At 43.3% G+C, this 16,087-nt stretch overlaps 1 protein-coding gene across 1 annotated transcript in view; it reads right to left on the bottom strand.

Moving 5' to 3' along the window:
• iqgap2 (IQ motif containing GTPase activating protein 2) overlaps positions 1–16,087 on the bottom strand; it is a 407,995-nt gene that overhangs the window by 116,225 nt on the left and 275,683 nt on the right. The window contains exons 16-17 of the mRNA XM_038805522.1: positions 7,384–7,474; positions 2,500–2,667 (exon numbers count right to left, since the gene is read on the bottom strand). Of these exons, the coding sequence (XP_038661450.1) occupies positions 2,500–2,667; positions 7,384–7,474 (259 nt within the window). The remainder of the gene's footprint in view (positions 1–2,499; positions 2,668–7,383; positions 7,475–16,087) is intronic.

Raw genomic sequence — 16,087 nt, 5'->3', positions numbered from 1 at the left:
GTGACAGAAGACTCAGGAGATGAGTGTGAAACTGAAGAACTGCCTCGTCAATCATTTACCAATGCTCCAGATGCTGTGAAAACTCTAATTCAGTTCTGAGAATCGCGGGAGAATTATTCCCAGCTGGAAGTTATGTCAATGTGCCAATTAGAATGTAAAATTTGTGATGACAAATGTAAATCAATGAAGTAACTCTGCACAAACTGCTCATATTGTCATTTGACAATACCAAAGCAATAATGTACAAATATAATACAAAGAACAAAACAGCACAGGAAGAGGCCCTTCTGCTCTCCAAGCCTGTACCAGTCATGATACCACCCTTGGCCAAAACCGTCAGCACTTCCTAGTGCAGTATCCCTCGATATCCATCCGATCCATGTATTGTTGAGATGCTTTTGGACACTGTTAATGTATCTGCTTCCACCACCTCCCTTGGCAACATGTTCCAAGCACTCACCACCCTCTGCATAAAAAACCTGCCTCACACATCTGCTCTAAACTTTGCCTCATTGACCTTAAACCTACACCCCCTAGTGACTGACCCCTCCACCATTGTTTTACAATGTGTAATGTGTCTAGAAATGATGTGCAGATGCTGTATGTATTGTTTTATGAATAATTGTGACAGGCTTGCCTATGTTGGGTTTTTTTTCCCAGTCGATTAGGCCGTTGCGCTCCCTTGTGGAATTATTTTTGTTAATCGTTTGACGATTCCTCTTTGTTTTTGTGTGTGGTCCTGTACTATGAAATAAATCCATCTTATTGTTTGACCTTATCACTGTTCTCTGATTATTTTACAATAATTCTAAGGCTGAACTACACAATATCGGTTTTAAGGAAGATCCTTCTTTATGGGATGAACTCGGTCCCAATCCATTTTGCAAAGATGGGATTCACATGTATTTGGAAAGTTGCTCAAGTACATCAACAAAAATGCAACAGTGCCACCACACAACATCAGTTCTTTAATCCTCTGATCACTAATGCATTGTTCAGATTTGGAATCTAATCACTTCACTCCAAACTTTAAAAAGCCTTCACCAAGACATGGATACATGAATTGAATGAAAGAAATTAGGCAAGTGTTAGATTATGTGATCGTAATATGTCGTTACTCTTTGCTTTACTTCCAGAATGGTTTGATTGTTAGATTTCAATGAAACTACCGATCTTCAATTTATAGCACATTAGATTTAATGAATAACGAATATAAATACCAATGAGTTTGTTACTCTACAGAACTATAACTGATGATAAAGCAAATCAGAAATATTAACTATGTTTAACTACATGTGCCAATTAAACTATATCTCTCTGACACTCCTGGTTCGAAGAGACCCAAGACCCTCTGAGTTCAGTTTATCTACCTGAATCTAGTGCTGCCATCTAGTGGTTGTCTAACACTATGATGCAGTTGTTACCCTTCATGTCCCATCAGATACACAGATCACTACAGCAAGAGCAACAACTTTTGCCATCAAGACAACATTCGACATATATTCTAGCAGAAAAGTGTTCTGGATGAACAGGTTTGGGCTGACAAATGGCATGTCAGATTTGTGCTGTAAAGATTTGACTGCCACATGTGCATCACCTTGAAGAAATAATTATACACAATTATAGAAAACTGCAAAGCATCAGAGGACGTGCGGAGCACCATGGCTGCATCAATCAAACATAGCTTAGGCTTGTGATGAGAAATAAATAAGAGTGACATCAGCAATATTTGCTGTAACGCAGAATCATCCTTGAAATATTACGTTGACTCTCATTTTAGAGAGAATTTATTGCGCTGGTCTCACTGCTGCAGTGCAGAGAACAGCAAGACAGAGTGAGACTGCACCAGCAGGTCTGTACCTGAATTTTAGTGCTGCAAAATAACAGATTATTAATAAGTGACAGCATTTAAATTCTTTCTTCCAGGCTGGTGAAAGTGGCCATTTGGTCCATCTAGTGTGCACTGGCCCTTTGAAAGAGCATTCTACCCATGTCTGTCCAACCCCCCATTAACACCATAACCTAACCTGCACATCCTGGGCACTAAGGGGCAATTAAGCATGACCAATTCACCTAACCCACACATCTTTGGACTGTGGGAGGAAAATGAAACACCCCGAGGAAAACAGGGATAATGCACAAACTCCACACGTACGGTCACCCAAGGCCGGAATTGAACCCGGATCCCTGGCGCTGTGAGGCAGCAGTGCTGACCACTGTGCCGCCCATCTGTGTTTTTGGAATAAAACATCAACGTATTTTGGAACATAAATGAAGAATAAATCATTCATAAGACTTTCAATCTTAACCTAACCATTAGTCACAGGCACCAGACGAAAACCAAACATTTTGCCACAGGGTAACCGGGCACGCACCTCCCATCACAAAGGCCAGATCAAGATACTTCTGTGCCACTTAGTTAATTCCCCTCTTGGCCTAGCACAAGGACATTAGAGCTAATGATAGAGAAAACTGTTACATATCCCTCGAGTTCCATACCATCTCCAGTCTTCTGCTTTTTTATTTCAGAGAGTTCATCTTGATATGTCTCAGCACATTCTGGTATAACCCCGCTCGGGGTTATGTTGGAAGATTGTAGAGTAGTCAGCGTTAGTTGTGGGTCACCCTTGTCAATTGCCGAGTTAACCTCAGATAGTGCAACAGCCACTGAAAGAGAAATAAAGGAAAGATAAATGTATTTGTTATGTTTTACTTCTCAAAATAAGGGGAGATAGCATTTAATTCTTTTTTTGGGGGCCGGTCATAGTTTTAGACTAAGGGATAGCAGATTTAAAACAGAGATGAGGAGTGGCAGCACACTGGCGCAGTGGGTTAGCACTGTGGCCACACGGTGCTGAGGTCCCAGGCTCAATCCTGGCTCTGGGTCACTATCCGTGTGGAGTTTGCACATTCTCCCCGTGTTTGCGTGGGTTTCGCCCCCGCAACCCAAAGATGTGCAAGATAAGTGGATTGGCCACGCTAAATTGCCCCTTAATTGGAAAAAATGAATTGGGTACTCTAAATTTATTTAAAGAAAACAGAGATGAGGAGAACTGATTTCTCTTAAAGGGTCATGAATCCGTGGGATTCACTACCCCAGTGTGCGGTGGATGCCAGAATATTGAACAAATCTGAGGAGATAGACAGATTTTTAAGTAGCAATGGGTTGAAGGGTAAGGGAGAAGAGGCAGGATGGTGGAGTTGAGGCCGAGAGGAGATCAGTCATTATTGTATTGAATGGCGAAGAAGGCTCGAGGTACTTATTTGCCTCTTCCTGCTCCTAGTTATTAACTGTGAGCATCTGCACTCGTGTAGTAAAACGTGAAAACACAAAGGCTTCCGGCAATTCTATATTGCCCTGAAGATCCCTCATATTGATTTCAAGCAGAAATCATTTAACTGAAAAGAACATGCCCTTACACACTAATTGTCTTTCTGTGAAATCCCGCGAAAACACTCTGGCCTGTAAATCCCTCACAATGGCAATGTCCAGCACCGGGAGGGGAAGGTGTTCGAGGGTCAGAATGGGTTGTATCGGACCAGGAGGAGGGGGAAGGGGGAGATCGTGCATATGTGGGGTGTCCCGTGCAAGGCTGGGTCTTCCAATAGTTACTCTGGAGTTAGAAGTTTTTATTTCCTTCTAACTCTTTCAGAGTAATTCAAAAGGTACAACTGGCAGAAACATCCAAAGTTAGCAATTTAAATTGCTCCTGTCAAATGGTTCCCAGCCCAGCGCAACTGTCCAAAGGAGGTTAGCACTTCTGGGCAATTATAGAACATAGAACAGTACAGCACAGAACAGGCCCTTCGGCCCTCAATGTTGTGCCGAGCCATGATCACCCTACTCAAACCCACGTATCCACCCTATACCCGTAACCCAACAACCCCCCCCATTAACCTTACTTTTTTTAGGACACTACGGGCAATTTAGCATGGCCAATCCACCTAACCTGCACATCTTTGGACTGTGGGAGGAAACCGGAGCACCCGGAGGAAACCCACGCACACAGGGGGAGGACGTGCAGACTCCACACAGACAGTGACCCAGCCAGGAATCGAACCTGGGACCCTGGAGCTGTGAAGCATTTATGCTAACCACCATAACCACCATGTAGGGCAAACCACTACAAAGGGCCTTTTTAGAGGGATTCCCCAGCACATCATTGGGGCACTCCCTAAATACAACACTGGGGGACCAGGAACGTATGGGCCAATACCCTCTTGAATGAAATATAACTGGGTTTGTAAAACAACATACTAAATTCTGAAGTATTTCTGGACAGCCTTACTGGCCCAGGAAAACTGATTTTATATTTGTGAAATTTTTAGATTTCTTGGCTGATAAAAGAAGTTCATATTTTAAAAGATTTGATATTTCAGCTTCTATCTACACCTCACTGGTATGTCCCCATCATTTATTTCATTTCCTGTTTTGTTGTCTGAGAGAATACTTCAATGTGATTGGCTGCTTGCCTACTTGATGACATCACTGCTGCTGGACACTTGGGAGATCCTCTCGACTTCCTGCAGATTCAAACTAACTTTTGGAAAGGGAAAATATAGAGATCGCTAGATCTTTCTAGGCAGCTATCTTGGATGGCAGCAACAAGTGCAATTGCTTTGCCACTGACCTGCAAATCTGGGCCAATAAATAGATCTGTAACAATCTTAATTGATTACTCATCTATTCATTGATCAGGACTAGATCAGTAGGCTAATTGCGCATTTTTTGCTATTCTTAGTCTAGAAAACTCTTTTCTTCTTATTCTGCCTTTTCTTCATATTGCTTAATACCAATGGCCAATATTTTCTCCCTAAATAACAGTGAGGTTAATGGTGCTAGCTGATATTTACGTGCAAATAATAACAGTAACAGGTAAGGGACAGATGCACAATTAAACTCTCATATCCAAAGGTTGCGATCAAAGTTCTGCCACTCCACCACTAGCTTTATGAAAATAAGCTCTCACAGTCTGTTGCACTATTACAATACATTAAATGCCACAACATTTGCTGGGTATACACTAAACTTGCCACAAAGGAAAGCCTTCTCCATTCCCGTCACTACCGTCAGGCTCTCCACCTCTGAAAAATCATTATTACAAGTGTAGCAAATCATCAGTCAGGTTTTAACTGTTGCAGATTTTAAAAAGTGTTGTATTTCAAAAACAAATCCTGTTTCTTAGTCTAATATTCTTCTCTCTCAAATTCTCTTTCTGTCCTGGATTTGACACCGAATTCGTGCACTCAAATTTATATTTATTTTCCTTTGCTAATTTCAGAATTCTTCAATCTGATTGGTTAATATGTTTGATGTAGAGTTACTTTCCCTGTTCATTTAGGTCCCAGATTAACTTGCCGTGCCTTTATGTTAAAATCCAAACATGCAAGAACAGGGCCAATTAAGGTTAGACATCGCTTGATGCTCGCTTTTGGAAAAATTGCCACCTTGTTTTGCACGTAAATATCTAACTATTTAAATGACTTCAGAGTGTGGGCTTTTCTGGGGAACAATGCTGCACATTTTCACAATTTCTGAGCGTTTCATTTCTTCATCTTGAGGTCAGACATCAAGTCCATTTTACTTTGGATTCTTCCAGTACACAAAGAAATATTTGAATCTATCCTTTCAATCACATGAATTAATTATCACCTCAAATCAGTTCATTGGTTAAACCCCTTATTTCAAGAAATATAAATGTAGTTTTAATGAAAGACTATCAATGGGGAGGCGGTGGCGTCGAGGTATTGTTGCTGGACTAGTAATCCAGGGATCCGGGTTCAAATTCCACCATGGTAAAGATTCCACCACTGCAGGTGGTGGAATTTAAACTCAATAAATATTGATTGATTTGATTTGTCACATGTCCCGAAGTACGGTGAAAAGTATTTTTCTGCGGTCAAGGGAACGTACACAGTACGTACATAGTAGACAAAAAAATAATAATGGACAGAATACATTGACAAATGGTATCTGGAATTAAAAGTCGATAGTCATAAAATCTGGAAATCTGCCATCCTTACTTGGTAGGTCTACAAGTGACTCCAGACTCATGCCAATGTGGTTGACTCAAGCCACCAGTTGTATTCAACTGCTACAAAAACACGAAAAAGTAATGAAACCGGCATAGACTCAGACACCGGAAACGATACTGGCAAATCCAGCCCTGTTGACCCTGCAAAGTCCTCCTTATTAACATCTGGGATTTTGTGCCAAAGTTGGGAGCGCTGTCTCACAGACGAGCCAAGCAACAGCCTACCATAGTCATAACTCCCTCCCTAACAGCACCGTGGGTGTACCCAAACCTCAGGGGCTGCAGCAGTTCAAGAAGACTGCTCATCGCCGCCTTCTGAAGGGCAACTAGGGATGGGCAATAAATGCTGGCCTAACCAACGATGCTCACATCCCGTAAATAGAATTAGAATTTTAAAAAACCTCAAACTATAACTTTGTTTCTCTTCCAGACCAGTTGAGTACTTCAGGCAGTTTCTGGTTGATTTGAGATTTCCAAGATGCAACTATTTGGCCTTTGTGATGTATATTTATCTAGTCTTTCATCATTGTTTAGCTGCATCATCGCTTGCATCACCCTGGTGAAAAATTATTGGATGTTCTCCAAGAGAAGCATTTCCATCCCGTTGGGTGTCCAAAAATGCACAGAATTATCCAAATGGAGTTTAAATTAGCTTTTTTTGTAACTGTATTAATGCTTCCTATTTTGTGCATCCCTTAATTAGAACAGTCAAGAAGCAGTGTTCCATTAAACTTTTGGTTGTTTTTTTATGCACATCACCTACCTTTAAATGCACAATATTCCAAAATTCCTTTGTTCATATACGTTTCCCGAGTGCTTCCCCATTTAGTTTGCACTTCACTGTACCATTCTGGGTCACACTTTATTAAGTTAACCAGAATGTGCCACCAGTCAGGCACCCAGGGGGAGCTCAAACTTCCAGCCTGATAGCGGGATTCAGAATGGAATCCCTAGTGATGGTTGGGTAGAGTGAATCGCTTCTGGGTGCCGTTTCTCGCGCTAGCATGGTTCACTCCAGCGGAAGAACATAGTCACCAAAACTAAGAATCTAACACAATACATTGTTCTACCCCAGCACCTATTTAAACCTTGATCAATGCCCAGCTTTTGTGTCCCTGTCAGAGATACCATTCTGTTAAATTTTGCTCCCTACCCAGAGATTCTCCCCTTCATTTCCCATCAATCAAGCAAACTCCTCTTGAGAGAGATGTCCCAGAAGAGAGATGGGTTAGGTGTTGAACATGGCAGCCGGATGTCAGATTACGTTTTTGGTGAAATTACAAACAAAATTAGAATATTTTTGTTTCAAATTGTGCTCAATCTAGCCAAACAATTATCCTTTACTTACAGCAATGAGCTTGGTCAGTGTCATCATTTGCTGAAGTGATCGATTCCTGTATCTCATCCAACCCCAACACTGCCGAGTCATCCAGAGACACCTTCAGTTGAAAAATGCAGGTAAAGATCAGAATGTTATTCTCCAAAAATAACCAGATCATTGAGAAAAAACCAATACAAATGCGTGGAAATGTCATGATAGAACTTTTCAGATCTAAATTATAAGCTTTATGCAAATTAAAATTTCCACAATGACTGACAAGAAAAAAAAGAATATTTTAAAGTTAAGGACAGTGGGATAATATAAATATAGCATGTAGTACTTCTGGGTTTGGTGAGCATCTGAAATGTTTTGAAATATTAACGCACAACATGCAATATTAATATTTGTTATCTGTATGACTTCCCTCAGTACTGTTTAAAATATAGGTTTGGGGGGGGGGGGGGGGGAAGGTGACAACACTATGGCTTTGCTCCATGAGACTTTCTTTGCTACTGCTCTTGGCTGAAGACTTTTTGTGAATTCTACTTTATCAGAGTTGTCACTCACTGCCAGTGAGGACTCCATTGTGCATTTAAGATAAAAATTCCTGAGCTCAACAACTTTCCCAGATCACAGATTCCTCTCCCAATCACAGGCAGAGTCCACTCCTGAAATGAAGCCACAGCTTTAAGTGAGATCTGGCACTTGCAGCCAAGATCAATTGGTGAAGCAGGAGTAGTGTAATCTGACAAAGCCAGCACAATGTGGCAGGAAAAATGAAAATGCCACTTATTACCTACATGGAGAGTAACTTCAAAGTGCTTCAGTGCAGAGGGATCTGGGTGGCCTCGTGCATGAATCGCAGTAAACTCGTATGCAGATTCAGCAGGTAATAAGGAAGGAATTTTGGTTTTTATAGCTCTTTATAGCTAAAGGAATAGAGTATAAAAGTAGGGAAGTGTTTCTGCAACTGTACAAGGCAGACAGCACCTGGGAGTACAGTGTACAGTTTGGTCCCCTTATTTGAGGAGGGATGTAGTTGCATTAGAGGCAGTTCAGAGCAGGTTCATTGGATTGATTCCAGACACGAGGGGTTTGTGTTATGGAGAAAGATTGAGCAGTTTATGCCTGTACTCTCTCGAGTTTAGAAGAATGAGGCGCCATCTAATTGAGGTATACAAGATGGTAAAAAGTATTGACAAAGTAGACGTAGAGCAGATGCCAATTCTTGTGGGGCAATCGAGAACAAGAGGTCATAGTTTTAGGAAATTACTTCTCTCAAAGATCATGAATCTGTGGAATTCATTACCCCAGAGTGCCAGGACAGAGTAAAATATAGGACAGATTATTTTTTAAAAAATAAAAAATTTAGAGTACCAATTAATTTTTTCCAATTAAAGGGCAATTTAGAATGGCCAATCCACCTACCCGGCACATTTTTGGGTTACAGGGGCGAAACCCACACAAACACGGGGAGAACGTGGAAACTCCACACGGACAGTGACCCAGATCCGGGATCGAAACTGGGAGCTTGGCGTCATGAGGCAGCTGTGCTGACCACTGCGCCACCGTGCTGCCCCCTGACAGATATTTAATTAGTAATGGGTTTAAGGGTTATGGAGAACGGGCAGGAAAGTGGAATTGAGGCTGGCAGGTCCCATTGTGAGCTGCAGTGACCACATCTGCAGCAAGTATTTGTTGCTCAAGGAATTTTCGTTGGGAGTCTTAGCTTCAGACACTGCAGCACACCCAGGAGAGGGAAAAGCTACCTGAACACTTTGTTTCAGGAGGGAGTCACATCCCACAGATTAAGTACGACAAATTCAGCTGGTGGCCAGGGACAGCATGGTGCGACTGCCAGATGAGGCAGGCAGAGTGATCCAGAATTCAGAAATGGAGTCTCAGCTCTTGACCTTGTCCAACAGATATGAGGTACTTGCTCCTTGTGTGGATGAAGAAAAGGATTGTTGGAAGGATGAGCTAGCTGACCACTGAACCATGGTACAGGAGGTCATTCAAGCAGGGGTAGCAAAAAGACAAGTGGTAGTTGTAGGGGATTCTATTGTTAGGGGAACTGATAGCATCCTTTGTAAGCATGACCAAGTCCCGCATGGTACGTTGCTTGCTCAGTGCCAGGTTGAGGGACATCTCCAACCGGCTTGAAAGGATATTTGAGTGGGATCCACTTGTCGTGGTCCACGTTGGGACAAACAACATAGGCAAGACTAGCAAAGAGGACCTGTTCGGGGAATATCAGAACTAGGAACGAATTTCAAGTACGGGTCCTCAAGGGTTACAATCTCTGGATTATTAACCGAGCCACCTGCAAATTGACATAGGGATGAGAAAATTAGGGAAGCAAACACTTGGCTAAAGGAGTGGTGCAGGAAAGAGGGGTCCAATTTCATAGGGCACAGGCATTAGTATTGGGACAGGAGGGATCTGTACTGTTAGGACAGTCTCCATCTGAACTGAAGGACAAATAGGGACTTTAAACTAGCAAATAGGGGAGGAAGGGAAGGCCTCAGGGGAACTCAATATAATTCCAAAAATAAGTAACAGGGCAGAGAGTAAAGAAATGGTCAGAAATGTAACTTTAGGAACTGCAGCTAATGGTAAAACTACAAGTCAAATGGTTAATGGGATGTGGGTGTCGTAGGCAAGGTTGCCCATCTGCAGACGAGTGGCTTGATCGGCCATTTTAGAAGACAGTTAAGAGTCAACCACATTTCTGTGGGTCAAGAGTCACATGTAGGCCAGGCCAGGCAGATTTCCTTCCTTATAGAGAAGTGAACCACATGGGATTTTATAACAATTGATGGTTTCATAGTCTCCAACACGGAGACTAGCTTTCAATTCCAGAGTTCTTCATTGAATTCAAATTCCACCAGCTGCCAGAGTGGGATTTGGTTCGAACACCATCCCAGACTTAGGCTGGGTCTCTGCTAGTTCAGTGACATAAACATTATACAAACATCTCTCCATTAAACCTAGCCATCATATTTTCTCTTCATAGCAACTTAACTTTCAATACACACCACTATTTCAATAGTATTGAATATTCGGGGTAAACATATGCCATATAGTTACTACAATGTTCTTAGGGGAAGGTAAACCTTCCTTTGACCGGTCTATCGTCTTTGGCACAGAGACCACACCATCCTCCTCCAACGCCTCTCTACTGCCACCTAGCTGTGTTGCACTTGCCCGATTCAATTTTTATCTAGCTAATTGTAACCATATTACCTCGTGCTATAGTTTCTTTTACCACTTTCACCTTTGCTCATGGTGCCCCCATTCACCCTCCCCCCAAGCATCTACATGCTTGGCCCTCTCCTATCTATCATCTACTTGCTTCCCCATAGCAACATATAAAAGCGTAGCATTCGTTTTCACTAAAGTGTGGGTGACTACAACTCTCGACTTTGTTGCTAAATTACCAGATGACTTATCTGAGATCCAGTATTGGAACTGTAGGAACTTTCTTCAGTTGGATATTGAGAAGACTGAGGCCACTGTCTTCAGTCCCTCCTCCAATACCAATCCCGAGCTACCAATTCCATCCCTATTCACCTGCTAATTATCTCAGACCAAACTAGACTGTTCGTAAAAGCAGTGTCACATTTGACCCCAAAACGGGTTTCCGGCCACAAAGTTGCACCATCATTCGGACTGTCCCCCATTTCCACTGCTAGCGTCACCTGCCTACCCTGCCTCAGCCCCTCTGCAGCGGAAACGGTCTTTTGTTTCCTCCAACTTTATCTATTCCAATGGATGTCTGACTGGTCTCCAATGTTCTACCATCTGTGAACGTGAGGTCATTCTACTGCCCGTGTCCTTATTCGCACCAAGTTCCATTTACCCCAGTACTCGCTGATCCACATTGGCTCCCCTTGATTTAAAATTCATATCATTATTTTCAAATCTTTTCATCGTTCACCTCTCCATCTCAATCGCTGGCTTTGAAAGCAGACCAAGGCAAGCCAGCAGCACGGTTCAATTCCCGTACCAGCCTCCCCGAACAGGCGCCGGAATGTGGCGACTAGGGGATTTTCACAGTAACTTCATTTGAAGCCTACTCGTGACAATAAGCGATTTTCATTTCATTACCTCTCCCCATCTCTCATCTCCTCCAGCCTCATCATCGCTCCCTATCTCTGACCTCCACCAGCGCCGTCACCTCTCCCTATCTCTAATCCCCTCCAACCTCATAATCCTCCCGAGACATCTGTGCTCATCCAATTCTGCCACCTTCAGCATCCCTGATTTAACTGCTTGACCAGTTTTCAGCTACTTAGGCCAGGATATCCTGGAATTCCCTCACTAAACCTCTTTGGCCCTTTTCCTCTCTTTCCTTCTTGCAGGTGCTCCTCAAAACCTATCACTTTGGCTGAGTATTTGGTCAGTTGCCCGAAAATCACCTTATTTTGTTACGGCACCCTGGGCAAGTGTGCAGCCAATATCAGCCCCACCTGTCCCGGAGTCACAACACAAGTGAATTAACCAACGCCTCTTATAAAATATGCCCAAATTCTTTGGCCCTTGGCTGCTCAATACAGTCACCAGGTTTGTAATTTAAAACACAATTACTGTTTATTCATTACAAGGAAAATGATGAAATATGCAGCAGATATAGTTGTTTAAATATTAATAAGTACCGAACTCTACTTTAAGTTGCCTCCCCACTCTCTACATTGACACACCAGACAGACAAGCATAGAGGGTGGAATAGGACAAACACACAAGTGAAAGAGAAAAGAGTCTTTGCTTCAGATGATGGTTCCGGGCATGCTTTCTTCACAGTAAACTTGTAGGTTACACTATTTGTGTTGTAGCCCATATTGGTTTTACTGCAGTTTTAAAAGCATCATGCTCACAACTTTCCTGGAGAGGCAGAGACTTTGTTTCCTCAAACTTTGCTTTCAGTTTGTATTCATGCCTCTATGGTCGGTTCTGCATTTGCCTTTTAGGAGAGAGAAGCGATTGGTTCTGGACTCTGCCTGCACATACATTCATCCAGGCTCTGCCAGTTCAGAAACACAGCCTTTCTGGGGAAAAACACAGAGAAGAGAGAGAATCTTCTCTCTAAGCTGCCAGGAGTCAATCTGGAAACCCCTAGATTCTGAAAGCATTCCAGGGGGTTCAGATTCAATCACCACCTGTTCCCGGGCAGAACACAGCCTTCTTGGGCCAATTCATCGACCATCAGCCAAAGCAATCAAACCGAGATCCAGCCAATCTCAGTCATTGGTGCTAGTCAGTCTATAATTCCAGTCCAAATCAGCACAGGCTTCTGACTGAATTAAAGACACAGGGCAGTTATGGTGGCACAGTGGTTAGCACTGCTGCCTCACGGTGCCACGGCGCCAAGATCCCAGGTTCGATCCTGGCTCTGGGTCATTGTCTGTGTGGAGTTTGCACATTCTCCCTGTATTTGCGTGGGTTTCATCCCCACAACCCAAAGATGTGCAGGGTAGGTGGATTGGCCATGCTAAATTGCCCCTAATTGGAAACTCTAAAATTTTTTTTTTTTTTTTTTAAAAAGACACAGGCCACTGCTTTCTTCTACTTGAATTAAAGCCACAGGCTACCTTAAAGACACATGTCCATAAATCATCCATGGATCAAAAATGCAACGGCAAAAATAAAAGGGTAAATATGGGAATAAACAGCAATGACAATGTGGCTTGGTGTCTAATTTGCTTTGCAATGCTCCTTTGAAAGACCTTGGGAAGTTTTATTACATATAACACTTTTAACATAAACTGTATTTCTCCTTGTTTGTTGTAGTAACCATTATCTGGCCATTGTTATCTGCTTCCCTAACATTTACCATGCTAAAACTTTGCAATGCATATCTACCTTACTGTCTGAGCAATCCTTTGACTTTGCCCATTGTGTTTTTGAAGAAAATCTATTTTTGTTTTAAAGTTGAACAAAGAACAAAGAACAAAGAAAATTACAGCACAGGAACAGGCCCTTTGGCCCTCCCAGCCTGCGCCGATCCAGATCCTTTATCTAAACCTGTCTCCTATTTTCCAAGGTCTACTTCCCTCTGTTCCCGCCCGTTCATATACCTGTCTAGATGCCTCTTAAATGTGTAATCGTGCCCGCCTCTACCACCTCCGCTGGTAAAGTGTTCCAGGCACCCACCACCCTCTGCGTAAAAAACTTTCCACGCACATCTCCCTTAAACTTTCCCCCTCTCACCTTGAGATCGTGACCCCTTGTAACTGACACCCCCACTCTTGGGAAAAGCTTGTTGCTATCCACCCTGTCCATACCTCTCATAATTTTGTAGACCTCAAAAACAATAATTGCCTTGGTGTATTGTTGATAGAAATGCAGAACGGCAATGTTTTGCTGCCTGACATTTTGCACTAAAGTGTGGTTTTATGTCTCTCGTTATTACTTCATGCCGCTAACTTCTTGCAACCAGCACATCACACAGTTACAGCCAGCAATGGATCGGCTATGTTAAAATTGCTGTTATAGTGTTGATTATTTTCCTTTGCGCTCAAGAACAAATATGATTCATAATTTTGAAGACGATTATGCAAAACATAATTTGTATCCTCCGTATCCTACTGCTCTGTTTTTGTGTATAAACAGTTACTTCCATCCATTTCTGCACTACATATATTACTATTTAAGGTAATGATTACAGTCTTCAGTCCAGGAATATATGGAGGTAGGACAGCAGCAGGTCCCTGAGCAAAAGTTTGCTCCTCATTACGTATGAGTGGATGCATCTATATTCTACATTCACGGTTTAAAATGTTGAGTTCCAGCTGTTGCCTCAGCAGATAGCTACAGCAGATGGCATACTTCCCAAGCAGAACAGAGCAGGAAGCTTCTAAATTTGAATCTTTCCTAATGCTGGGTCAATCTGAGTCGCACAGTTTACAATACAGAAATCAGCCTTTTGGTACTTCTGTCTGATCCCTCATGATATGCTTTTTCAGGGAGTAGCACGGTGGCGCAGTGGGTTAGCCCTGCTGCCTCAAGGTGCCGAGGTCCCAGGTTCAATCCCGGCTCTGAGTGTGGAGTTTGCACGTTCTCCGTGGGTTTCGCCCCCACAACCCAAAGATGTGCAGGCCAGGTGGATTGGCCATGTTAAATTGCCCCTTAATTGGAAAAAAATGAATTGGGTAAACCAAATTTATAAAACAAATTTTTTTTTTTTAATATGCTTTTTCAAGGCATCATCGAAATTCCCTTTTCATATATCTTATACACTCCAGTATTCCAACATTTATTTTTATATTTATTCATGCAACTGTGCATCACTGAGCACAGTGAGCTGCTTTCTTTAACATTGAGGGCATCATTTTCCCACTGCGTTGTGCTTGGCACCAACCTGATTACACTGGGTGCATAGCAGGAGAGGTCATAAACGGTTTTCGCGGTACATGCGATGCACCAGACATGGCGATCTGGAACTTGTCCTCAATGGGCAGCAAGGTAACACAGTGGTTATCACAGTTGCTTCACAGCTCCAGGGTCCCAGGTTCGATTCCCGGCTTGGGTCACTGTCTGTGTGGAGTCTGAACCTTCTCCCAGTGTGTGCGTGGGTTTCCTCCGGGGGCTCCGGTTTCCTCCCACAGTCCAAAGATATGCAGGTTAGGTGGATTGGCTATGCTAAATTGCCCTTAGTGTCCAAAAAAGGTTAGGTGGGGTTGTGGGGATAGGGTGAAGGTGGGATAGAGTGGAGGTGTGGGTTTAGATAGGGTGCTTTCCACGGCCCGGTGTAGACTCGATGGGCCAAATGGCCTCCTTCTGCACTGTAAATTCTATGATTCTATGGATGCGATCCAGATTAACATATTAAAATGATCCATTATGCTCATTTAAATATGCACAGCCTGGAGATCACAGTGTCCTGGCCCCCGGTACTCACCTCCTGCACTGGTCAGGCCTCACACTAGTGCAAATTAGTACTGCCCTCCAAAAACGGAGACCAGACGTGATGGTCTCCAGGAGACCAGGGACAAGGTAGGGCAGTGCCAGGCTGTCCTGAGGGGGTCCATGCCCATGAAAGACGGGTGGGAGGGGGGCGATGTCACGATGCCTATGAGGATGGATGGGTGGGGGCCATGTCCGGGTGGTATTGGGGGAGGGGTGTGTACGTAGCCCCTCCAGGGTCAAGAGTTGCAGCCCTGCCCACGTCTGGAGGGGGAGGGGGAGGTGCGACGCAATGTCCATGGGGTGGAGGAGGGGACCCATAACTTCACGTTGAGATTTGGAACCCTTTTAAAAAGGTGCCCCAATCTCAGAGAAGCCAGTCTAGTTGACGTCTTTGTTCAAAGTGTGGGATTTTCCAATTAGAAGGTCAAGCTCCAAAAAATGACTAGGTGTGGGTGAATATTGGTCTGGATCTTGCCCAAACACCTGACGGGAATTACTCTGTGCTGTTAGGGTGAGAATTCCAAGGTTTGACCCAGTGACAGTAAACAAACCGCAATATAGTTCCAAGCCAGGACTGTGTCCATGCAACGATGCATCTGTGACAGGTGGATTGGTGAGATGAGTTGAAGTGTGTTTTTTCCTCTTGTTGGTTCCCTCACCGCCTGGCAAAAACTCAGTCTGTCAGCCATGTCCTTTAGGACTCAATCAGCTCAGTCTGCACTGGTGTTACTGAGCTACTCTTTGTGACGGATATTGAGGCACCACTCAGGAGTACATTCTGAGTCTTTGCCACTCTCACTCCAATTGGTGTTCCATTGGGTAG

Source organism: Scyliorhinus canicula, chromosome 8 (genome assembly GCF_902713615.1).
Source record: "Scyliorhinus canicula chromosome 8, sScyCan1.1, whole genome shotgun sequence".
NCBI classification, from domain to species: domain Eukaryota; kingdom Metazoa; phylum Chordata; class Chondrichthyes; order Carcharhiniformes; family Scyliorhinidae; genus Scyliorhinus; species Scyliorhinus canicula.
The sequence above is the reverse complement of the archived record's forward strand: the minus strand, read 5'-3'. Positions and strand labels throughout refer to the sequence as shown.